This window comes from Entelurus aequoreus, linkage group LG20 (assembly GCF_033978785.1).
Source record: "Entelurus aequoreus isolate RoL-2023_Sb linkage group LG20, RoL_Eaeq_v1.1, whole genome shotgun sequence".
In the NCBI taxonomy this organism is placed as follows: domain Eukaryota; kingdom Metazoa; phylum Chordata; class Actinopteri; order Syngnathiformes; family Syngnathidae; genus Entelurus; species Entelurus aequoreus.
The window spans coordinates 2,868,732-2,893,911 of NC_084750.1; the positions used below are offsets into that span (position 1 = coordinate 2,868,732).

The window sequence follows — 25,180 nt, forward strand, 5'->3', positions numbered from 1 at the left end:
ACATCACTATATAGATTGTAGCCATCTGAGATATACCGTATTGTCCGAACTATAGAGTACACCGATATATAAGCCGTCCACACAAAATTTGAGAACCAAAATATTTTCCATATATTAGCCGCACCGGACTATAAGCAGCAGATATACACGTTGTGAAATTAGTTATTTACACAGAAATATTGTGTAAATGTTTATTTACATACCTTAATTGTGTCCGAACGGTGTCTGTAACACGGCAGTAAAACGGCTGATCAAACAAAACAGAAGTCATCGTCATGGACCCACTAGCTGTGCAAGCTAGCTCTCCAATCCGCTACACAGACTCAATAAAAGGAGTGGTCCACTCCCGGCTAGCTCTCCAATCCGCTAAACAGACTTAATAACTCCACGGTGACGTTTTGGTGAATTTACGAAACTGAAACAATACAAAAATAATGCCATTTTAAGTTAATAATACTAACCGAGACACTCATAAACATGTTAGCATTCTAGGTAATGCTAACACGGTAGCTTCATTACATTACGATAGCGCATTTAGTAGGTAAGAATTGTTTTAGTTATATTGTACAACTTACAAACGTTGCTTGGAGTGATGGATGATGAATCCATACGAGTAGAAACGCTATGAACGGCTAGAAGACAGAACAGCACTTTCACTTCCGGTTGAAAGCCCAGTCTCAACAGAAGGGCAATGCGACACCTGCAGTAAGCACATTTGTCCAAAGGCAGAAAGAAAGAAAATTAGGAAAAAAAATCTGAAATGTTGACTGTCAATATCTGAAACGATAAACAGGTTGTGTCCAGTAGCAAAATCTGCCATTTGGACATTTTCGTCCGACTTTAGATAGTGTTGGGGGCTGGGGGGGAAATCACGATTCTTATTTATTTCAGCTCTGAATCCATTTAACATTTGAAAAGAAAAAATCTTACATGTTGATTGTCAATATCTGAAACAATAAACACAGGTTGTGTCCACTAGCAAAATCTACCATTTTGACATTTTTATCTGACTTTACATCAGAGAGTGTAAGAAGAAAAAAAAAAAATCTAAGTTCTTATTTTAACTCTGAATCCATTCAAAATGTGAAAAAAAACAATCTAACATGTTGACTGTCAATATCTGAAACAATAAACACAGATTGTGTCCAGTAGCATAATCTGCCATGTGGACATGTTTATCCGACTTTACGTCAGATAGTGTAAGAGGGAGAAAAAAAAAATCACAAATCTTATTTATTTCAACTCTGAATCCATTGAGAATTTGAAAAAAAAAAAGTATAAAATGTTCACTGTAAATATCTGAAACAATAAACACATGTTGTGTCCAGTAGCAGAATCTGCCATTTGGACTTTTGTATCTGACTTTATGTCAGATAGTTTTGGGAGAAAAACAAAATCAAAGTTTTTATTTATTTAAACACTGAATCAATTCAAAATGTGAAAAAAAAACCTAAAATGTTGACAGTCAATATCTGAAACAATAAACACAGGTTGTGTCCTGTAGAAAAATCTGCCATTTGGACATTTTTTATTCAACTTTACTTCAGATAGTGTAGGAAAAAATTCCCAATTCTTATTTATTTCAACTCTGAATCCATTCAAAATTTGAAAAAAAAAAACCGCCTTCCCTCTTCCTTATCTCGCCTGCTTTGCATCTTTGACTTTGTCCTCACTTTCTTGGAGCCTCTGATTGCACCGTTCTCCAAATTCTATGGACTCTTGGGAGAAGTGGAGGGTTGTGTGCCTGGGGAATTATTTGGGTGGAGAACGTTGAAGACATCTACCTATGCGGAATCATGATAATAGAACATCTGCTGATTGGAGTAAGCATTGCCCTGATGTATCCACAAACTAGTTGATGCTGACAGCTGTTCAAGGTACCCTAAAGCTGCCACAAATTACTGTAGGATGGGTAGAGCTGTGGGGACTCTGAACTGAATCGCAAATTGGATGACATCTCGGAGAAGCTTTATGCTCTGCAAGGCGAAAGTATAATCAATTTGAGAGCCACAACTAAACAACTAGAGCACACAGACCTTCTGAATGTGTTTGCTCGCCCTAACCAAAACAATCCTCCTCTTGGCTCCCTCTGCATTGGCCCTTGGCAGGGGCTCTGAATCTCTTCCTCCTTCTTCAAAGACACCTGGGGTGTTGACTTTGTTCTGTGATGCCGAAGGTAGCCACTTCCAAGCCTCCGGACAAACACGCACCCATGGACTACCACTTTTACCTCCTTGGTACGATGGCCCAAAGAGAGTACGGGCAACACGGTTTCAAAGTTGGTAGCAAGTATGGCGCCCTTCTGACCAATCATTTAGGAGATCCTCTGGCCATACTCTCTCTGATTGGTCAAAATCCCCTCACTTGACTACAGGGCGCCGTGTTTTTTACCGACTTTGAAACCGAGTTGGCCAGACTCTCTTTGGGCCATCGTACCAAGGAGGTAAAAGTGGTAGTCCATGGGTGCGTGTTTGTCCGTAGGCTTGGAAGTGGCTACCTTCGGCATCACAGAACAAAGTCAGCATCCCAGGTGTCTTTGAAGAAGGAGGAAGGGATTCAGAGCCCATTTCGCTGCAATGGTCTTCCTGGGGTGTTAACTGCTTGACCTTGCCGAGGCCAATGCAGAGGGAGCCAAGAAGAGGATTGTTTTGGTTAGGGCGAGCAAACACATTCAGAAGGTCTGTGTGCTCTAGTTGTCCAGTCTGGCTCTCAAATTGATTATAATTTCGCTTTGCGGAGCATAGAGCTTCTCCGAGATGTCATCCAATTTGCGATTCAGTTCCCCACAGCTCTGCCTATGGACTCTGTGATGGACAACAGAGCCGTCGGTGGCGGCAGCTTCGGGCCGGATGCCCGCCCCCTCCCTCCTCGTATGTGCTTTTCTCCAGGTTTTCTTCCGGTCTCAAACTGAAATGTACATTTTGTCGTACTTTTTATGCAACGACGATTAAGTTCCATTCCATTAATGCTGACTGAGCCAACAGTGGTTGTGTAGCCGCTGTGTTGTTCACTGACAAATCTTTATCATCCCCCAGTCGGGGCCAAAATCCTCTACCTGGACAACGCCGTCAAAAAGCATCACTGGTGTTTCGCCTTTGGCGCGGACGGCAATCCGGAAGTGAACATCAGCTGGCGGTACAATGGCGAAGAGCTGATAGAGACGGCATACACGTACACGGACCTGCTGCGCGACTCCACTGATGGCTCGAAGAAGCATGGCTGCCTCTCCCTCAACAAGCCCACGCACATGAACAACGGCAACTACACCCTGAAGGTGGAGAACCGGTTGGGGCGGGACCAGGCCACCGCCAGCGGGATTTTCATGTACAACCCCTTCGGAACGTCCAACCCGGAGGGAATAATTCCGTGTGAGTTTTTATATTCCCTAATGCAGGGCAATTAGAGGAATATTACTTCAACATTTTGTATTGGAAATGTTCTAACCAAGTAGTCTTTCTTAGATTTATTTGAAAAGCTTGAGCATTCCAAAAGGCACAGGTCACATTCATAGCAAGTATGTAAGGAGTACGCAACAGGCAGAGAAGTGCGTTATTCTTTGTACTCTGAATACAAGGTGAGAGGGAGGGAGTAGGCTCAGTTTGGAGGGGGGAGAGAGCTGTTGACGCAACTCAGTGGAAAGCAGTGGGCCATCCAGACAATGATGTACTGTTAGACTGGGATGATGAAGCCGACATTCACAGTCAAGCATGCGGACAAGGTCAGGATGTACGCTTCACAGAATGTGCTTTTCACAGTAATATAGATGTTCGGAATGAGACTAGAAAAGGGAAGTTGCTCCTTTCAGGATGAGTGCACCATTCAAGGACAGTGCAATTGTAATCTGTACAATGGTACATAAATGTTTTACAACACAATTTGACCGTGGGAGCTAAACTCCTCCGCAACCAAAGATGTAAAAGTGGACCCAATGATCCGGTTTGAGATCTGCACTTTATTAAAACTATTTGTGCTCTTTGTTCCCTCAAGTCTACAATATGGATCCAAGTGAGTGTTCCTTTCTCTTCCACTCATTTTTTGTTTTTTATTTTTTCATTCAAGGATCAAAATTAACTAACAGAACATTATAATTAGTCATTAGAAAAACAAGAATGAAAAGGCAATTTTTCTGGATTCATAACATACCCATTTCATAACAACAAAATAATTAAACATGGAAACAAAAAAGATACTAAAAAACGTGATTTTTTAAAATTGTTTTAAATGCATTAGGATATTTAGATTGTTTTATTTCACTGCCAAGATTGTCCTATAAACTTACACCTTTGATTGAAATGCATCTTTCCAGCTGCCCTGTTCTAAATCTCCATTTAATAAACAGCTCAGTTCTTTTTAGATCAGGGGTGTCCAAACTTGTTGAAAAATCAAATCTTGCGGGGGCCATTTTGATACTTTTCATTTTCAAAACCATATACACTACCGTTCAAAAGTTTGGGGTCACCCAAACAATTTTGTGGAATAGCCTTAATTTCTAAGAACAAGAATAGACTGTCGAGTTTCAGATGAAAGTTCTCTTTTTCTGGCCATTTTGAGCGTTTAATTGACCCCACAAATGTGATGCTCCAGAAACTCAATCTGCTCAAAGGAAGGTCAGTTTTGTAGCTTCTGTAACGAGCTAAACTGTTTTCAGATGTGTGAACATGATTGCACAAGGGTTTTCTAATCATCAATTAGCCTTCTGAGCCAATGAGCAAACACATTGTACCATTAAAAACACTGGAGTGATAGTTGCTGGAAATGGGCCTCTATACACCTATGTAGATATTGCACCAAAAACCAGACATTTGCAGCTAGAATAGTCATTTACCACATTAGCAATGTATAGAGTGTATTTCTTTAAAGTTAAGACTAGTGGAAACGGTGACAGCTCTAAAGTCATCCACCTGCTGCCTTGATGTTTTACCTACCAACTTCTTTAAGAATGTTTTTGACTGCCTATCAACAGACATCTTGCAAATAGTTAATAATTCTATTAAATCGGGCAATTTCCCGAAGGCTTTCAAAACTGCAGTCATTAAACCTCTTCTAAAAAAGCAGAGCCTAGATGCCTCTGTTATCAACAACTACAGACCAATTTCAAATCTACCATTCATAAGTAAAATAATTGAGAAAGTTGTCCTCCAACAACTAAATCACTTCTTGGCTTCTACTGGCTGCCACAACAACTTCCAGTCAGGATTTCGACCTCTTCATAGCACAGAGACGGCCCTTCTTAAAGTTATAAATGACATCCGTCTAAACACAGACTCTGGCAAAACTTCAGTATTAATGCTTTTGGACCTCAGTGCTGCATTTGACACTGTCGACCACTCAATACTTTTGGACAGGTTGGAAAACTGGGTGGGGATCTCAGGCACAGTTTTAAGCTGGTTCAAGTCATATCTACAAGATAGGAACTATTTTGTTTCCATTGGTGACTTTGTATCAGAACCAACCAACGTAACGTGTGGAGTCCCCCAAGGTTCAATCTTGGGGCCGACTTTATTTAACATCTATATGCTCCCACTAGGACAAATCATGCAAAATAATAACATTGACCATCATTGCTATGCCGATGACACCCAAATCTATGTAGCGCTATCACCAAATGACTATCGCCCCATAGATCTTCTGTGCCAGTGCATTGAGCAAGTCAAACACTGGATGTGCCAAAATTTCCTACAACTAAATGAAGATAAAACTGAGATAATTGTTTTTGGTGCTAAAAAAGAAAGGTTTAAAGTCATCCAACACCTTCAATCACTGTCCCTGAAAACCTCAAATAAAGCCAGAAATCTTGGGGTTATTTTAGATTCTGATTTACATTTCGACAGTCACATCAAATCAGTAACAAAATCGGCCTACTATCACCTCAAAAATGTAAAAAGACTTAGAGGGCTCATGTCAGCTCAAGACTTAGAAAAACTTGTACATGCCTTTATTACCAGTAGGCTAGACTATTGTAATGGTCTCCTTGCAGGTCTTCCCAAAAAAACTGTCAGGCAGCTACAGCTTGTTCAGAACGCTGCTGCTAGAGTTCTAACAAAGACCAAAAAATGTGAGCACATTACACCAATTCTTAAATCCTTACATTGGCTCCCTGTACATCAGAGAATAGATTTCAAAATCCTCCTGCTCACATATAAATCACTACATGGTCTAGGGCCCAAGTATATTACTGATATGCTCCCACTATATACGCCCTCTAGATCACTAAGATCTTCTGAGACCAATCTGTTAGCGGTTCCAAGAGTAAACTCAAATCAAGGGAGATCATCATTCAGTCACTATGCAACACATAGCTGGAATAAACTTCCTGAAGATGTCAGACTCTCCCCAACTCTCACTACTTTTAAAACTAGACTGAAGACTTTTATGTTCACCTTAGCTTTCAGCTAAATCTTTTAATCTTTTAACTTTTAACGTCTGCACTGTTTTTATTTTTATTGTCTGCATTTTAATTTTGCTTTTATTTTCTTTCATTTCACTTTGTTGTCTGTGAAGCACTTTGAGTCTGCCTTGTGTATGAAAAGCGCTATACAAATAAAGTTGCCTTGCCTTGCCTTGCCTAGTTTAAAGTTATCTTCATTGAAAAGTACAGTGCTTTTCCTTAAAAAATAAGGACATTTCAATGTGACCCCAAACTTTTGAACAGTAGTGTGTATATATATATATATATATATATATATATATATATATATATATATATATATATATATATATATATATATATATATATATATATATATTATTATTATTATTATTATTATTATTTATTTTTTATTATTTGTTTGTATTTTATTTTTTTAATTCTTTGTTCTATTTTTCTTTAACATTTAGGGCTCCGCTCAAGTAGTCTTAAGTCATAAACATTTAAAAAAATAAGTTATATATATATATTTTTTTTCAACGCGTAAATCTCTGGATCAATAATTTTTATATTTTTATGCCCTTTTTGTTACGGGGGGGGGGGGGTTGGCAAAAACACAAAATATTCCACCTAAAAATATTTTAAAAAAGGAATATTCAATGTGAAGTAATTAGAGCCTTAACAATATAACATTGATTTTGATTCATTATTATTTTTGAGCATTGGCCGTTTACAAAAAAAAATAAAAAAATATCCCACTCAAACTCTTAGGGATCCAAAAGTGTTAAAAATAAGTCATACGTTTTTCAATGCTTAAATCTGTAGATCAACTTCAGATCTATACATGGATTATACGTTTTTATACTTTTGTTTGTTTGTTTTAGACTCTTTTTGTGAAACAAAACTTAGTTTTTTATACGGTAAACACACAAAATGTGCAATATTTTTCCTAAAAAATATTTCAAAGTGCAATATATGATGTGAAGTAATTGGAGCCTTGAATAGGTAAACAAATCATAACAACATTGATTTTGATTCATTATTATTTTTTAGGGGCAATGACAGTTTTAGTTTAAAAAAAAAAAAACAGCAACTTGTTCCACTTTTTGAAGTCTTTTTTTGAATAATATTTCTAATATGTGCCGCGGGCCATTAAAAAAACTTTGGACACCCCTGTTTTAGATTACAATTACTTTTTCTTGTGATGTCAACTTCTTTTTTGACTGACACCTCGCTGTTGCTGCGTCTCCTCAGCTCCCACCAACAGATCCAACATGGACGTCACAGAGAACCTGGAGAGTCGAGTCTTTGTGGTACGCAATGGTGGTTGTTGTGAGTACAGCGCTACCTCGGGATACCCGGTTTTTAGGATATCGGCTGTCTCTCGGCTGTTGATGCTTTAGGGGACAAGCACGAATTGGAGTTACGAGCATCATCACCACTAGATGGTGTAGTGAATGCCACAAGAAACCCCGTAAGAGCCGACCAAAACTTACTTAGCTTACAGCAAGAGATGGACATGACTTTGTTTTTCCAAGCTTTGGAAGGAAGAAAACACTGCTAGCCTGCACCACACTGAAGCAGAATGAGTCCATAACGCCAGCCAACAATGTTAAAATAATACCTAAAAGGCGGTCATGTATCCATAAAACACAAAACCGGTGAAGTTGGCACGTTGTGTAAATGGTAAATAAAAACAGAATACAATGATTTGCAAATCCTTTTCAACCTATATTCAATTGAATAGACCGCAAAGACAAGATACTTAACGTTTGAACTGGAAAACTTTATTTTTTGCAAATATTAGCTCATTTGGAATTTGATGCCTGTAACATGTTTCATAAAAAGCTGGCACAAGTGGCAAAAAAGACTGAGAAAGTTGAGGAATGCTCATCAAACACTTATTTGGAACATCCCACAGGTGAACAGGCTAATTGGGAACAGGTGGGTGCCATGATTGGGTACAAAAGCAGCTTCCATGAAATGCTCAGTAATTCACAAACAAGGATGGGGCGAGGGTCACCACTTTGTGAACAAATGCGTGAGCAAATTGTCGAACAGTTTAAGAACAACATTTCTCAACGAGCTATTGCAAGGAATTTAGGGATTTCACCATCTACGGTCTGTAATTTCATCAAAAGGTTCAGAGAATCTGGAGAAATCACTGCACGTAAGCGGCAAGGCCGTGACCTTCGATCGCTCAGGCGGTACTGCATCAAAAAGCAACATCAGTGTGTAAAGGATATCACCACAGTCAGTAATTACAGTTTGTCGCTATATTTGTTAGTGCAAGTTAAAACTCTACTATGCAAAGCCGAAGCCATTTATCAACAACACCCAGAAACGCCGCCGGTTGATTGAAAAGGAGATACTGTAGAAGTCCACTCTCCTATGTAAATTATGTACTTTATTACGTTACGTCATAAAACTACTCCATTTGTTTGTGTTTCCCTCTGTTGCATTGTTGTTTTTCATACGATATTTATTATCTAAAACACAGGTGTCAAAGTCAAGGCCCAGGGGGCGAAAACCTGGAAATAATATTTGTCAATAAAGTACGTTATCTTTTCTTACTAAATGCATTTGTTCTTTTCATTTGTCAAGAAAAAAGACATGTATTTAAAACTGTTATATTATTTGATATTGTTACAACTAATATATATTATTATATTGTCATACTTTGTTGTTAAAATAAAACAACATACGGTACTTAAATATCTGCTTGATTTAAGATGTTAAAACAAAAATTGTACACGGTAAAAAGGACAATAGATTTTAAGATAAAAAAAAACAAAACTGGCCAGAACAGTACCTGTAAAAAACTGTGGTACTGTTTTTCCATTTACAGTAATACACAGTAAAAAAATACAGTTAAAAAAAATGGCAGCTTAGTCACTATGGACCACAATGGAGACAAGCTTTTTGGCTTTTTGTGCCATCCATTTGCCTTTTTAAAGCATTACATGGATTCAATTATTTAAGATGTCAATAAACTTCTCAATCAATCAATCAAAAACTAAAATTTTGCTATTAAAAAAACCGTGCTGTAAAAAACAGTGTAAAATTCTGGCGACCAAACGACCACTTTTTGACCGCAAAATGTAACAATATTTTTTAGTCCATTTAAAAGAAAATAATTTTTTTAAATATGTAGAATCAATATTACAATATACGTTAATATTCATGTATAAAAACAATAAATCAATAAAAACAATTTAGACAGCCCTGCACTAAAAGTTTGTTTTTCTTATTACGGTAAAAGGCATTTCACGTTGTTTTAGGTTTCCACTTTTTAAAGTACGAGCTGCGTCACATGTCCAATTCAACTTGTATCCCGAGGTACTGCTGAACTATTATTGCAGCGATGAAACAGCTTTGAAGTGTTGTTGCTTTGTTCCGGCAGGTGTCAGTGGCCGTGGGTCTCGCTCTGTTTGCCTGCACCTTCCTGCTCGCCACCGTCTTGGTTATCAACAAATGTGGCAAGAACTCCAAGTTCGGCATACACCGTGAGTTTGTGCTGGAAAACATTGAAGTAGCTTTGCATGTCTATTACAAACTGCAATATTACTGTAGAGAAAGCACAATCTGCCCTGTGTGTGGCCGGGTCCTGAAAGTAACACTTCAAGTTAACAGGGCCCCGTTGTCTAACGGTTCCTAGACTTGTTGTCGTGTCATATGCTCTCTTCACGTCCCAAACTGAGCCTACTCCCGCTCTCCCGTCCCATATTCAGTGTAGAAACAGCAAAGCGCTCCTTCCTCAGTGCACATTCCTTCCATACTTGCTACAAATGTGACCTGTGCTTTTTAAACCACTCGAGCTTTTCAAATAAGTCTAAGAAAGACAATTTTGTTTGACTACTTTATTAGAAAATTTCCATTACAATTTCTTTGCCAAGGCTAGACAATACCACAGTCAGTCAACTTGGATGCTTTAGAGTACTAGTAATAGTAGTAGTGCTAATGGTAGTAGTACTAGTAGTAGTAACTTATCGAACGCACAACCAGGGACATGGGTACCGGATTCAGTACTTTAATTGGTGCCGACTGAATTTCGTCAGTACTATCGTGTACTGATTCACGGAAAATCAAAAACTACCATACCTTTCCTGCACGTTCGGTTGCAGATTCGGCACCAACTCAAACATTGGCGGGAAAACAAATCGACGCACCCTCGCCACGTCCTGACCTAGGTGCAGGTTAGGCAACGCATACGCACAAAGTACTTACAAGCAGAAACAGTGTGGAGACAGAAAAGGGAGAATGGACGCATTTTGGCCCTAAAAAATAGCGATAAAGTTGAAGCTATGAACAGTGAAGCGCCGCTCTGCAGGAGGCGCTTAGTTTTTGCTCTTGTTAGCTGTTAGCTAGCTAGCGGTCGGTGGTGTTTTAGCTAGTTCTTAATCGCTAATCCTCGCGTCCATGGCAACAAATAAGTATAAGTAGTAAATTACTATCATCCCTGCAGACGAGGAATAGTTAAACATGCTTCACTGCACACCATAGAAGGATACAATAGCTAACTGCTAACAGCAAGCTAGCGCTCTTGAATGTAAACAAATGCCATGGGTGGGTCTACACAGACATCGACTGTAATGATACCAAATACAAGAGCTGTACTTAGTCGATAATGATTACATCGACTAAATCTTTTGTCTTTATTATTGTTTATAAAGTCAGGAAATATGTCCTTTGTCACAGGAGAACTTTAATTATGACCAATGTATGATCCTGTAACTACTTTAAACAAAACTAATGTAAAGTACCAAACAAGAGAAGAATAAGTGATTATTACATTTTAACACAAGTGTAGATAGAACATGTTAAAAGAGAGAGTAAGCGGATATTAACAGTTAATGAAAAAGTAGATTAATAATTTTGACAAAATACTAGAATGATAAATGACACAATATGTTACTTCATACATCAGCAGACTAATTAGGAGCCTTTGTTTGTTTACTTACTACTAAAAGACAAGTTGTCTTGTATCTTCAACATCTTATTTGGACAAGCCTACTGACATCTACCGTCTTGGAATTGCACCTGCTTGCAAAGTCTGCTATAAAATACTTGCAACAGAATACTTGCAACATAATACTTGCAACATAATACTTGCAACATAATACTTGCAACATAATACTTGCAACATAATACTTGCAATATATTACTTGCAATATAATACTTGCCATATATTACTTGCAACATAATACTTGCAACATAATACTTGCAATATATTACTTGCAATATAATACTTGCAACATAATACTTGCCATATATTACTTGCAACAGAATACTTGCAACATAATACTTGCAACATAATACTTGCAACATAATACTTGCAACATAATACTTCCAACATAATACTTGCAATATATTACTTGCCATATAATACTTGCCATATATTACTTGCAACATAATACTTGCAACATAATACTTGCAATATATTACTTGCAATATAATACTTGCAACATAATACTTGCCATATATTACTTGCAACAGAATACTTGCAACATAATACTTGCAATATAATACTTGCAACATAATACTTGCAACATAATACTTGCCATATATTACTTGCAACAGAATACTTGCAACATAATACTTGCAATATATTACTTGCAATATACTACGGTACTTGCAATATAATACTTGGAGCATAATACTTGCAAATATAATACTTGGAACATAATACTTGTAATATAATACTTCCAACATAATACTTGCATCATAATACTTTCAATAGAATACTTGCAACATAATACTTGCAACATAATACTTGCGATATATTACTTGCAACATAATACTTGCAACATAATACTTGCAACATATTACTTGCAATATAATACTTGCAATATAATACTTGCAATATAATACTTGCAATATAATACTTGTAATATAATACTTCCAACATAATACTTGCATCATAATACTTTCAATAGAATACTTGCAACATAATACTTGCAACATAATACTTGCTCTATATTACTTGCAACATAATACTTGCAACATAATTCTTGCAACATAATACTTGCAATATAATACTTGCCATATATTACTTGCAACAGAATACTTGCAACATAATACTTGCAATAGAATACTTGCAACATAATACTTGCAACATAATACTTGCAACATAATACTTGGAACATAATACTTGCAACATAATACTTGCAACATATTACTTGCAATATAATACTTGCAATATAATACTTGGAACATAATACTTGCAATATAATACTTGGAACATAATACTTGTAATATAATACTTCCAACATAATACTTGCATCATAATACTTTCAATATAATACTTGCAACATAATACTTGCAATATATTACTTGCAACATAATACTTGCAACATAATACTTGCAATATATTACTTGCAACATAATACTTGCCATATATTACTTGCAACAGAATACTTGCAACATAATACTTGCAACATAATACTTGCAACATAATACTTGCAATATATTACTTGCAATATAATACTTGCAACATAATACTTGCCATATATTACTTGCAACATAATACTTGCCATATATTACTTGCAACATAATACTTGCAATATATTACTTGGAATATACTACTTGCAATATAATACTTGGAACATAATACTTGCAAATATAATACTTGGAACATAATACTTGTAATATAATACTTCCAACATAATACTTGCATCATAATACTTTCAATAGAATACTTGCAACATAATACTTGCAACATAATACTTGCAACATAATACTTGCCATATATTACTTGCAACATAATACTTGCAACATAATACTTGCAACATATTACTTGCAATATAATACTTGCAATATAATACTTGGAACATAATACTTGCAATATAATACTTGGAACATAATACTTGTAATATAATGCTTCCAACATAATACTTGCATCATAATACTTTCAATAGAATACTTGCAACATAATACTTGCCATATATTACTTGCAACATAATACTTGCAACATAATACTTGCAACATATTACTTGCAACATAATACTTACAACATAATACTTGCAACATAATACTTGCAACATATTACTTGCAATATAATACTTGCAATATAATACTTGGAACATAATACTTGTAATATAATACTTCCAACATAATACTTGTAATATAATACTTACATCATAATACTTGCATCATAATACTTTCAATAGAATACTTGCAACATAATACTTGCAACATAATACTTGCAACATAATACTTGCCATATATTACTTGCAACATAATACTTGCAACATATTACTTGCAATATAATACTTGCAATATAATACTTGGAACATAATACTTGCAATATAATACTTGGAACATAATACTTGCAACATAATACTTGCAACATATTACTTGCAATATAATACTTGGAACATAATACTTGCAATATAATACTTGGAACATAATACTTGCAACATAATACTTGCAACATAATACTTGCAACATAATACTTGCAAAATAATACTTTCAATAGAATACTTGCAACATAATACTTGCAACATATTACTTGCAATATAATACTTGCAATATAATACTTGGAACATAATACTTGCAATATAATACTTGGAACATAATACTTGCAACATAATACTTGCAACATAATACTTGCAACATAATACTTGCAACATAATACTTGCAACATAATACTTGCAATATATTACTTGCAACATAATACTTGCAACATAATACTTGCAACATAATACTTGCAATATATTACTTGCAACATAATACTTACAACATAATACTTGCAACATAATACTTGCAACATAATACTTGCAATATATTACTTGCAACATAATACTTGCAACATAATACTTGCAATATATTACTTGCAACATAATACTTACAACATAATACTTGCAACATAATACTTTCAATAGAATTCTTGCAAAATAATACTTGCAACATAATACTTGCAACATAATACTTGCAACATAATACTTGCAACATAATATTTGCAACATAATACTTGCAATATAATACTTGCAATATAATACTTGCAACATAATACTTGGAACATAATACTTGCAATATAATACTTGGAACATAATACTTGCAATATAATACTTGCAACATAATTCTTGGAACATAATACTTGCCATATATTACTTGCAACATAATACTTGCAATATATTACTTGCAACATAATACTTGCAACATAATACTTGCAATATATTACTTGCAACATAATACTTGCAACATAATACTTGCAACATAATACTTTCAATAGAATACTTGCAACATAATACTTGCAACATAATACTTGCAACATAATACATGCAACATAATACTTGCAATATATTACTTGCAATATAATACTTTCAATAGAATACTTGCAACATAATACTTGCAACATAATACTTGCAACATAATACTTGCCATATATTACTTGCAACATAATACTTGCAACATAATACTTGCAACATATTACTTGCAATATAATACTTGCAATATAATACTTGGAACATAATACTTGCAATATAATACTTGGAACATAATACTTGTAATATAATGCTTCCAACATAATACTTGCATCATAATACTTTCAATAGAATACTTGCAACATAATACTTGCAACATAATACTTGCCATATATTACTTGCAACATAATACTTGCAACATAATACTTGCAACATATTACTTGCAACATAATACTTACAACATAATACTTGCAACATAATACTTGCAACATATTACTTGCAATATAATACTTGCAATATAATACTTGGAACATAATACTTGTAATATAATACTTCCAACATAATACTTGTAATATAATACTTACATCATAATACTTTCAATAGAATACTTGCAACATAATACTTGCAACATAATACTTGCAACATAATACTTGCCATATATTACTTGCAACATAATACTTGCAACATAATACTTGCAACATATTACTTGCAATATAATACTTGCAATATAATACTTGGAACATAATACTTGCAATATAATACTTGGAACATAATACTTGCAACATAATACTTGCAACATATTACTTGCAATATAATACTTGGAACATAATACTTGCAATATAATACTTGGAACATAATACTTGCAACATAATACTTGCAACATAATACTTGCAACATAATACTTGCAACATAATACTTGCAAAATAATACTTTCAATAGAATACTTGCAACATAATACTTGCAACATATTACTTGCAATATAATACTTGCAATATAATACTTGGAACATAATACTTGCAACATAATACTTGCAACATAATACTTGCCATATATTACTTGCAACATAATACTTGCAACATAATACTTGCAATATATTACTTGCAACATAATACTTGCATCATAATACTTGCAACATAATACTTGCAATATATTACTTGCAACATAATACTTACAACATAATACTTGCAACATAATACTTGCAACATAATACTTGCAATATATTACTTGCAACATAATACTTGCAACATAATACTTACAACATAATACTTGCAACATAATACTTTCAATAGAATTCTTGCAAAATAATACTTGCAACATAATACTTGCAACATAATACTTGCAACATAATACTTGCAACATAATATTTGCAACATAATACTTGCAATATAATACTTGCAATATAATACTTGCAACATAATACTTGGAACATAATACTTGCAATATAATACTTGGAACATAATACTTGCAATATAATACTTGCAACATAATTCTTGGAACATAATACTTGCCATATATTACTTGCAACATAATACTTGCAATATATTACTTGCAACATAATACTTGGAACATAATACTTGCAATATATTACTTGCAACATAATACTTGCAACATAATACTTGCAACATAATACTTTCAATAGAATACTTGCAACATAATACTTGCAACATAATACTTGCAACATAATACATGCAACATAATACTTGCAATATATTACTTGCAATATAATACTTGGAACATAATACTTGCAACATAATACTTGCAACATAATACTTGCAATATATTACTTGCAACATAATACTTGCAACATAATACTTGCAATATATTACTTGCAACATAATACTTGCAACATAATACTTGCAACATAATACTTTCAATAGAATACTTGCAAAATAATACTTGCAACATAATACTTGCAACATAATACATGCAACATAATACTTGCAACATAATACTTGCAATATATTACTTGCAATATAATACTTGCAATATAATACTTGCAACATAATACTTGGAACATAATACTTGCAATATAATACTTGCAATATAATACTTGGAACATAATACTTGCAATATAATACTTGCAACATAATACTTGGAACATAATACTTGCAACATAATACTTGCAATATAATACTTGCAACATAACACTTGCAAATGTGACCCAAAAGTATAAGGATACAAAATATTACGACATGAGCGGTCTGCAGCTTTAAAATTGTGCTGCTCGTGTTGACAATACACGACAAAAGTGTGATTTTATTGATTTCCTGCACAGTGATCGGTTCTCCGTGCCGTATCGTTGCGGCGAGAAGGCGACGCTCCGCAGAGAGGCCGGCTAATGTAACTTTGCACACGCTGTGTCAGGCGGCCTAAAGTGCCTTAATTACTGCCAGAGAGCAGAACACCTCCCTTGGTACGCGCGTGCGGTGCAGGCCATTAAAGATGACGGACAAAAGCGGAGCAGAGAGCGCACATTTACACTTGTGGCTCTAAAAGTGCCTAAGTGGCTCTGATTGCCTAAGTGGACTCCTTCCCTCCATCAGCTTGCTCTCCATTTTTGGACCCTGGAGGTTCTGCGGTTTGGCCGGCGAGTGGAGTCGACTGTTTAGGCCTCGCTCGTTTGGCCTTCTACTGATAGCGTTTAGGCTTCACGCGCCGCCTTTGGCTCGACTTCAATGCGGCCTGATTGCCGCGCTGATGACGGCCATTATTAATCCGACGCCAGCAGACCCAGATAGGCTGCGGGGATGTTTGGGTCCTGAGAATATTCCGCCACAATCACCAGACTTGATTGCTTGTTTGCTGTCATCAGGCTCGTCTGTGCTAGGCACCGAGGACGACCTGGCCGTGTCGCTGCGCTTCATGAACTTCGGGACCAGCCCGCCTTCCTCCGACGAAGACTCGGGCCTGTCCAGCTTTGTGGAGAACCCGCAGTACTTCTGCGGCATCATCAAGGACAAAGACATGTGTGAGTGTGTCCAACGTGCGGCCATTCGCAGGCCATGACTCGTTTTTATTGGCCGTATTTTCTGGACAATAGAGCGCACCTTAAAGGCCTACTGAAATTATTTTTTTTTATTTAAACGGGAATAGCAGATCCATTCTGTGTGTCATACTTGATCATTTCGCGATATTGCCATATTTTTGCTGAAAGGATTTAGTAGAGAAAATCGACGATAAAGTTCGCAACTTTTGCTCGCTGATAAAAAAAAGCCTTGCCTGTACCGGAAGTAGCGTGACGTCACAGGAGCTAGGATTCCTCACAATTCCCCGTTGTTTACAATGGAGCGAGAGATTCGGAGCGACAAAGCGACGATTACCCCATTAATTTGAGCGAGGATGAAAGATTCGTAGATGAGGAACGTTACAGTGAAGGACTGGAGAGGCAGTGATGGACGTATCTTTTTTCGCTCTGACCGTAACTTAGGCACAAGCTGGCTCATTGGATTCCACACTCTCTCCTTTTTCTATTGTGGATCACGGATTTGTATTTTAAACCACCTCGGATACTATATCCTCTTGAAAATGAGAGTCGAGAACGCGAATTGGACATTTAAAGTGACTTTTATCTCCACGACAATACATCGGTGACACACTTAGCTACTGAGCTAACGTGATAGCATCCTTCTCAAATGAAGATAGAAACAAAATAAATAAACCCCTGACTGGAAGGATAGACAGAAGATCAACAATACTATTAAACCATGTACATGTAACTACACGGTTAAAAATTCTCAGCCTGGTAAGGCTTAACAATGCTGTTGCTAACAACGCTAAGGCTAATTTAGCAACTTAGCAACCGGACCTCACAGAACTATGATAAAAACATTAGCGCTCCACCTACGCCAGCCAGCCCTCATCTTCCCATCAACAGCCGTGCTCACCTGCGTTCCAGCAATCGACGGCGCGACGAAGGACTTCATCCGTGGGTTTGGCGGTAAGCATCGGCTAGGCCAGGGGTCGGCAACCCAAAATGTTGAAAGAGCCATATTGGACCAAAAATACAAAAACAAATCTGTCTGGAGCCGCAACCAATTAAAAGCCATATTACATACAGATAGTGTGTCATGAGATATACATTGAATTGAGATGACTTAAAGGAAACTAAATGAGCTCAAATATAGCTACAAATGAGGCATAATGATGCAATATGTACATATAGCTAGCCTAAATAGCATGTTAGCATCGATTAGCTTGCAGTCATGCAGTGACCAAATGTGTCTGATTAGCACTCCACACAAGTCAATAACATCAACAAAACTCACCTTTGTGCATTCATGCACAACGTTAAAAGTTTGGTGGACAAAATGAGACAGAAAAAGAAGTGGCATAAAACACGTCCTAGAAAGTCGGAGAAAGTTATACATGGAAACAAACTAAGGTGAGTTCAAGGACCGCCAAAATTTGTAGGACAAAACGGCGCTCGCCAAATACTCGAATCAGTGAAGCATGTTTAATACAAACAGTGTGCTTTATAACAATTAGGGAGGTTTGTGTCATGTTTGTTCTCATACAGAAACCATATTAAAACAAAAAAAAAAATTTTTTTCCCCTCATCTTTTTCCATTTTTCATACATTTTTGAAAAAGCTTCAGAGAGCCACTAGGGCGGCGCTAAAGAGCCGCATGCGGCTCTAGAGCCGCGGGTTGCCGACCCCCGGGCTAGGCGTAGTAAGTAGTCCTTGTTGTGTTGCTGTAAGTATTGTACTTAGCCGCTAATACACTGATCGATCCCACCTACAACGTTCTTCTTTGCAGCCTCCATTGTTCATTAAACAAATTGCAAAAGATTCACCAACACAGATGTCCAGAATACTGTGGAATTTTGTCGAAGAAAACAAGAGGTTTCTGTATCGGGTTCGATGGGGTCCAACCACTTCCGTGGATTTTGTGACGTCACGCGCATAAATCATATCCAAAGGAGTTTTTCAACCGGAAGTGTGGCGGGAATTTTAAAATTATGCTGTATTGGCATGTGTTTCAATGTTAAGATTTCATCATTGATATATAAACTATCAGACTGCGTGGTCGGTAGTAGTGGCTTTCAGTAGGCCTTTAATATAAGCCGACCCACTAAATTTAAAAATATACATATTTTTCCAGATATTATTCGCACCGGACTATAAGCCGCAGATATATACGTTGTAAAAGGACGGTGTGGCGAAGTTGGTAGAGTGGCTGTGCCAGCAATCGGAGTGTTGCTGGTTACTGGGGTTCAATTCCCACCTTCTACCTTCCTAGTCATGTCCGTTGTGTCCTTGGGCAAGACACTTCACCCTTTGCCTCTGATGGCTGCTGGTTAGCGCCTTGCATGGCAGCTCCCACCATCAGTGTGTGAATGTGTGTGTGAATGGGTGAATGTGGAAATACTGTCAAAGCGCTTTGAGTACCTTGAAGGTAGAAAAGCGCTATACAAGTATAACCCATTTATCATTTATAAATGAGTTATTTACACAGCATTATTCTATAAATGTTTATTTACATACCTTAATTGTTTCCAAACGGTGTCTCTAACACAGCAGTAAAACGGTTGATCAAACAAAACAGAAGTCATCGTCATGGACCCACTAGCTGCGCAAGCTAGCTCTCCAATCCGCTAAACCAGTGTTTTTCAACCTTTTTTGAGCCAAGGCACATTTTTTACGTTGAAAAAATCCGGAGGCACACCACCAGCAGAAATCATTCAAAAACTGAACTCGGTTGACAGTAAAAAGTCGTTGTCGCAATTGTTGGATATGACTTTAAACCATAACCAAGCATGCATCAATATAGCTCTTGTCTCAAAGTAGTTGTTCTGTCACCACCTGTCACATCACCCCCTGACTTATTTGGACTTTTTTGCTGTTTTTAATTCTTGTCTTGCGCTCCTATTTTGGTGGCTTTTTCTCTTTTTTTTGGTATTTTCCTGTAACAGTTTCATGTCTTCCTTTGAGCGATATTTCCCGCATCTACTTTGTTTTAGCAATCAAGAATATTTCAGTTGTTTTTATCCTTCTTTATGGGGACATTGTTGATTGTCATGTCATGTTCGGATGTACATTGTGGACGCCGTCTTTGCTCCACAGTAAGTCTTTGCTGTCGTCCAGCATTCTGTTTTTGTTTACTTTGTAGCCAGTTTAGTCTTAATTTCGTTCTGCATAGCCTTCCCTAAGCTTCAATGCCTTTTCTTAGGGGCACTCGCCTTTTGTTATTTTTGGTTTAAGCATTAGACACCTTTTTACCTGCACGCTGCCTCCCGCTGTTTCCGACATCTACAAAGCAATTAGCTACCTGCTGCCACCTACTGATATGGAAGAGTATTACACGGTTACTCTGCCGAGCTCTAGACAGCACCAACACTCAACAACAACACATAATTTGCAGACTATAATTACTGGTTTGCAAAAAAATATTTTTAACCCAAATTGGTGAAATTAGATAATCTCCCACGGCACACCAGACTGTATCTAGTGCCGTGGCACAGTGGTTGAAAAACACTGCCATAGATGACTCTCGACAGTTCTCTGCTGTTGGAACATAAATGAATGTTTAGGATGGACAAAGACTTTTCAAGTGTAAAACTTGTGGTTGACAGAGCATCACAACTTGCAGATTTATTTCTGTAATTATAATGAAATATTACTAAAATCAGTGAATGAAAACAGTACAGTAGCCTGCGTTTGTTCTCTTACTGCCATGTAGTGTCTACTTTTAAGTATGTGTGTTGTAAAACATCAATACTGTATTTATTTTCCATCTGTTGTTAAAATCCTGTGCTGTTACAGGGAGAACTTAAAACATTGATAACAAATTCATAAAGTTGATTTACTCTTATTGAAAAAATTTAAAAATGCTGCAAATTGTGGCATTTTAGGCGGCAAGGATGCCACACAAAACCGTGGAAACAAGCATCCTTCCTTTCGTCCATTCAGGTGTCCAGCACATCAAGCGGCAGGACATCGCCTTGAAGTGGGAGCTGGGCGAAGGCGCCTTCGGCAAAGTCTACCTGGCCACGTGCGCCCACCTGAGCCCCGACAGCGACAAGATGCTGGTCGCCATCAAGGTGAGCGCTCTGCTTTGGCTGCGTACCCCGAGACGCCGATCAAAGTCTTTCAGCCTCCTGATTAACACTTTCAAAGCTTCTGTGGTTGTCCTTCCAATCAGTCTGGCATTGAAGAAATCGTACTTGAGCATAAAACTTGGGTGTGCGTAGTGCGGCCCGGGGGCCGTTTGCCGCACGCAGACCGAGTTTTAGTGGCCCCGCCGCATGTTGTCGGGAAAAAAAACAAAAGTGGAAATGTAAGAAAAAAGAGCAAAATATCGGAATGTAAATGAGAAAAAGCTGAAATGTTTTGATCGATAATTGATAATAATAATATACTTAGTCACCGATAACACAAAGTTTTGTCTTTAGATATTTATACAATATCTGCTTTTAAAAAATAAAAAATATCAAAATGGCCCCTGCATACTTTGACTTTTTAGTATGTGGCCCTTGGTGGAAAAAGCTTAGACACCCCTGGCCAAAAATACTAGAAGCTCTCAAAAGGAAAAAAAAGAAAAGAAAAGGGAAAAAAAAGAAAGAAAAAAAAAATATATATATATATATATGAATATAGTTTAGTTTGTTTGTCAGTTACTTAAATATGTAAATAATACTAACTTATAAATGTATGCATTTAAATTATTGTCATTATTATTACTATTACTATTAGTAGTAGTAGTAGTATTATTGTTATCACTATTATTATTATTCCTGTTAATATTATTATCATTATTAATATCACTATTATTATTATCACTATTACTATTATCATCAGTATTATTATTATTATTATGATCATTATTAATATTATCACTGTTATTATTATTATTATTATTATTATTATTATATTGTTACTGGGAAGAAAAAATAACAGTCAAATTGTAAGCAAAAAGAGAAAAAAAAAGGCAGAATAAATGACAAAATGCTGAAACTATTAATATATTCCATCATCGATAGCACGGAGCTGACACAAGGTTTTGTCTTTAAATATATATATATATATAAAATATGTTTTTGCATCTTCTTTTTCAATAAAAAAATATCATAATGGCCCCTGCATACTCTGACTTTTCAGTATGTGGCCCTTGGTGGAAAAAGTTTAGACACCCCTAAAATTCATAATAAAAGCTTATGTTGAAAAAAACATACAAATGAAATAATACATATGAAAAAAGTTTAGTTTGTTTGTTAGTTAAAAATTTAAATAATAATTACTTATGAATTACTTAATTTGCTAAATTATAACAACAAAAATAAACACTGTTAAATATGTAACTGAGCAATATTATTTTCATACAGGCAGCACTTTGGACACACTAGTTTATGCAGTTACACAATCGTATTTTACTATTATTATTATTATCATTATTTTATTCTTACTGGGGGGGAAAATAATAGTAAAATTGTAAGCAAAAACAGCCCCAAAAAAGTCTGAATAAATGACAAAAAGCTGAAACTATTAATTAATCGATAACACAAAGTTTTGTCTTTAAATATACATACATATATATAATATCTGTTTTTTCCCAATAAAAAATATCAAAATAGTCCCTGCATACTCTGACTTTTCAGTATGTGGCCCTAGGTGAAAAAAGTTTAGACACCCTTAAAATTCATAATAGAAGCTTTTGTTAAAAAAAAATTATAAATGAAATAAGAAATATGAATAAAGTTTAGTTTGTTTGTTAGTTAAAAATGTAAATAATAATGACTTATGAATTACTTAATTTGCAAAAGTATAACAACAAAAATAAATACTGTTATATATGTAACTGAGCAATATTATTTTCATACAGGCAGCATTTTGGACACATTAGTTTATGCAGTTACATAATCGTATTATTACTATTGTTATTATCATTATTTTATTCTTACTGGGGGGAAAAAACAACAGTAAAATTAAGCAAAAGTAAGCAAAAACAGCAAAAAAAAAGTCTGAATAAATGACAAAAAGCTGAAACTATTCATTAATATGTTTTGTCACCGAAAACAGAAATTTTTGTCTTTAAATATAATATAATATAATATCTGTTTTAGCATTTTTTCCCCCAATAAAAAATATCAAAGTGGACCCTGCATACTCTGACTTTTCAGTATGTGGCCCTCGGTGGAAAAAGTTTAGACCCCCCGGTCTAAAATACTAGATACTAGAAGCTCTTGAAATACAATCAAGTAAAAATTGAAACAACGTTTAGTTTGTTTGTTAATTAGTTAAAAAATAAATATTACTATACTAACTTATGAAATAATTAGTTAGAAAAATGACAACAACCATAATAAGCACATTTAAATGTGTAACTGAACATTAATAAATACCTTGCTTGTAATTTAGTTCCTCTCAGCTAGATTTTACTGCAATATTTCAAATACATTCACGTATTGTGCCAAACAAAGTAGATACTTTCTCATTTTTCAAATAGCTAACTTCCTGGTAGCAAGGCTAACTCTTAGGTAGCAAGGCTAACTTTCTGGTAGCATAGCTAACTTCCAATTACCAAGGCTAACTTCCGGTAGCAAGGCTAACTTCCTGGTAGCAAGGTTAACTTCCAGATAGCATGGCTAATTTCCAGGTAGCACTCCCTAACTTCCAGGTAGCATGGCTAACTTCCAGGTAGCATGGCTAACTTCCAGGTAGCAAGGTTAACTTCCAGATAGCATGGCTAATTTCCAGGTAGCATTCCCTAACTTCCAGGTAGCATGGCCAACTTTCTGGTAGCAAAGCCAGCACCCCGGTATCATGGCTAACTTTTGAGTAGTAAGGCTAACTTCCAGGTAGCATGGCTAACTTCCCAGTAGTATGGCTAACTTTCTGGTAGGATGGCTAACTTTCAGGTAGCATTGCTAACTTCCCGGTAGCAATGCTAACTTATCATGGCTAACTTTTGAGTAGTAAGGCTAACTTCCAGGTAGCATGGCTAACTTCTTGGTGGTATGGCTAACTTCCCGGTAGCAATGCTAACTTCTTGGTTGTATGGCTAACTTCCAGGTAGCATGGCTAACTTCCCGGTAGTATGTCTAACTTTCTGGTAGGATCGCTAACTTTCAGGTAGCATTGATAAATTCCCGGTAGAATTGCTAACTTCTCGATAGAATGGCTAACTTCCTGGTAGCAAAGCCAACACCCCGGTATCATGGCTAACTTTTGAGTAGTAAGGCTAACTTCCAGGTAGCATGGCTAACTTCCCAGTAGTATGATTAACTTTCTGGTAGGATGGCTAACTTTCAGGTAGCATTGCTAACTTCCCGGTAGCAATGCTAACTTCCCGGTAGCAATGCTAACTTCCCGGTAGCATGGCTAACTTCCCGGTAGCATGGCTAACTTCTTGGTAGCATGGCTAACTTCTTGGTAGTATGGCTAACTTCCCGGTAGCGATGCTAACTTCCCGGTAGCGATGCTAACTTCCCGGTAGCATGGCTAACTTCTTGGTAGTATGGCTAACTTCCCGGTAGCGATGCTAACTTCCCGGTAGCATGGTTAACTTCCCGGTAGTATGTCTAACTTTCTGGTAGGATCGCTAACTTTCAGGTAGCATTGCTAACTTCTCTGTAGCATTTTTAACTTCTCGGTGGAATGGCTAACTTCTCG

General features: G+C 36.1%; 1 protein-coding gene across 8 annotated transcripts in view; it reads left to right on the forward strand.

Annotated features, from left to right (window-relative positions):
• Positions 1 to 25,180, forward strand: part of ntrk1 (neurotrophic tyrosine kinase, receptor, type 1) — a 294,126-nt gene that overhangs the window by 188,575 nt on the left and 80,371 nt on the right. For 6 of the 8 annotated variants that reach the window (XM_062029188.1, XM_062029191.1, XM_062029186.1 and 3 more), the window contains 6 exons: positions 3,036 to 3,368; positions 3,988 to 4,005; positions 7,622 to 7,680; positions 9,771 to 9,873; positions 17,384 to 17,539; positions 21,482 to 21,612. In XM_062029188.1, coding sequence (XP_061885172.1) covers positions 3,036 to 3,368; positions 3,988 to 4,005; positions 7,622 to 7,680; positions 9,771 to 9,873; positions 17,384 to 17,539; positions 21,482 to 21,612 — 800 coding nt within the window. The remainder of the gene's footprint in view (positions 1 to 3,035; positions 3,369 to 3,987; positions 4,006 to 7,621; positions 7,681 to 9,770; positions 9,874 to 17,383; positions 17,540 to 21,481; positions 21,613 to 25,180) is intronic. The other 2 variants (XM_062029190.1, XM_062029194.1) reach the window with 2 other exon arrangements.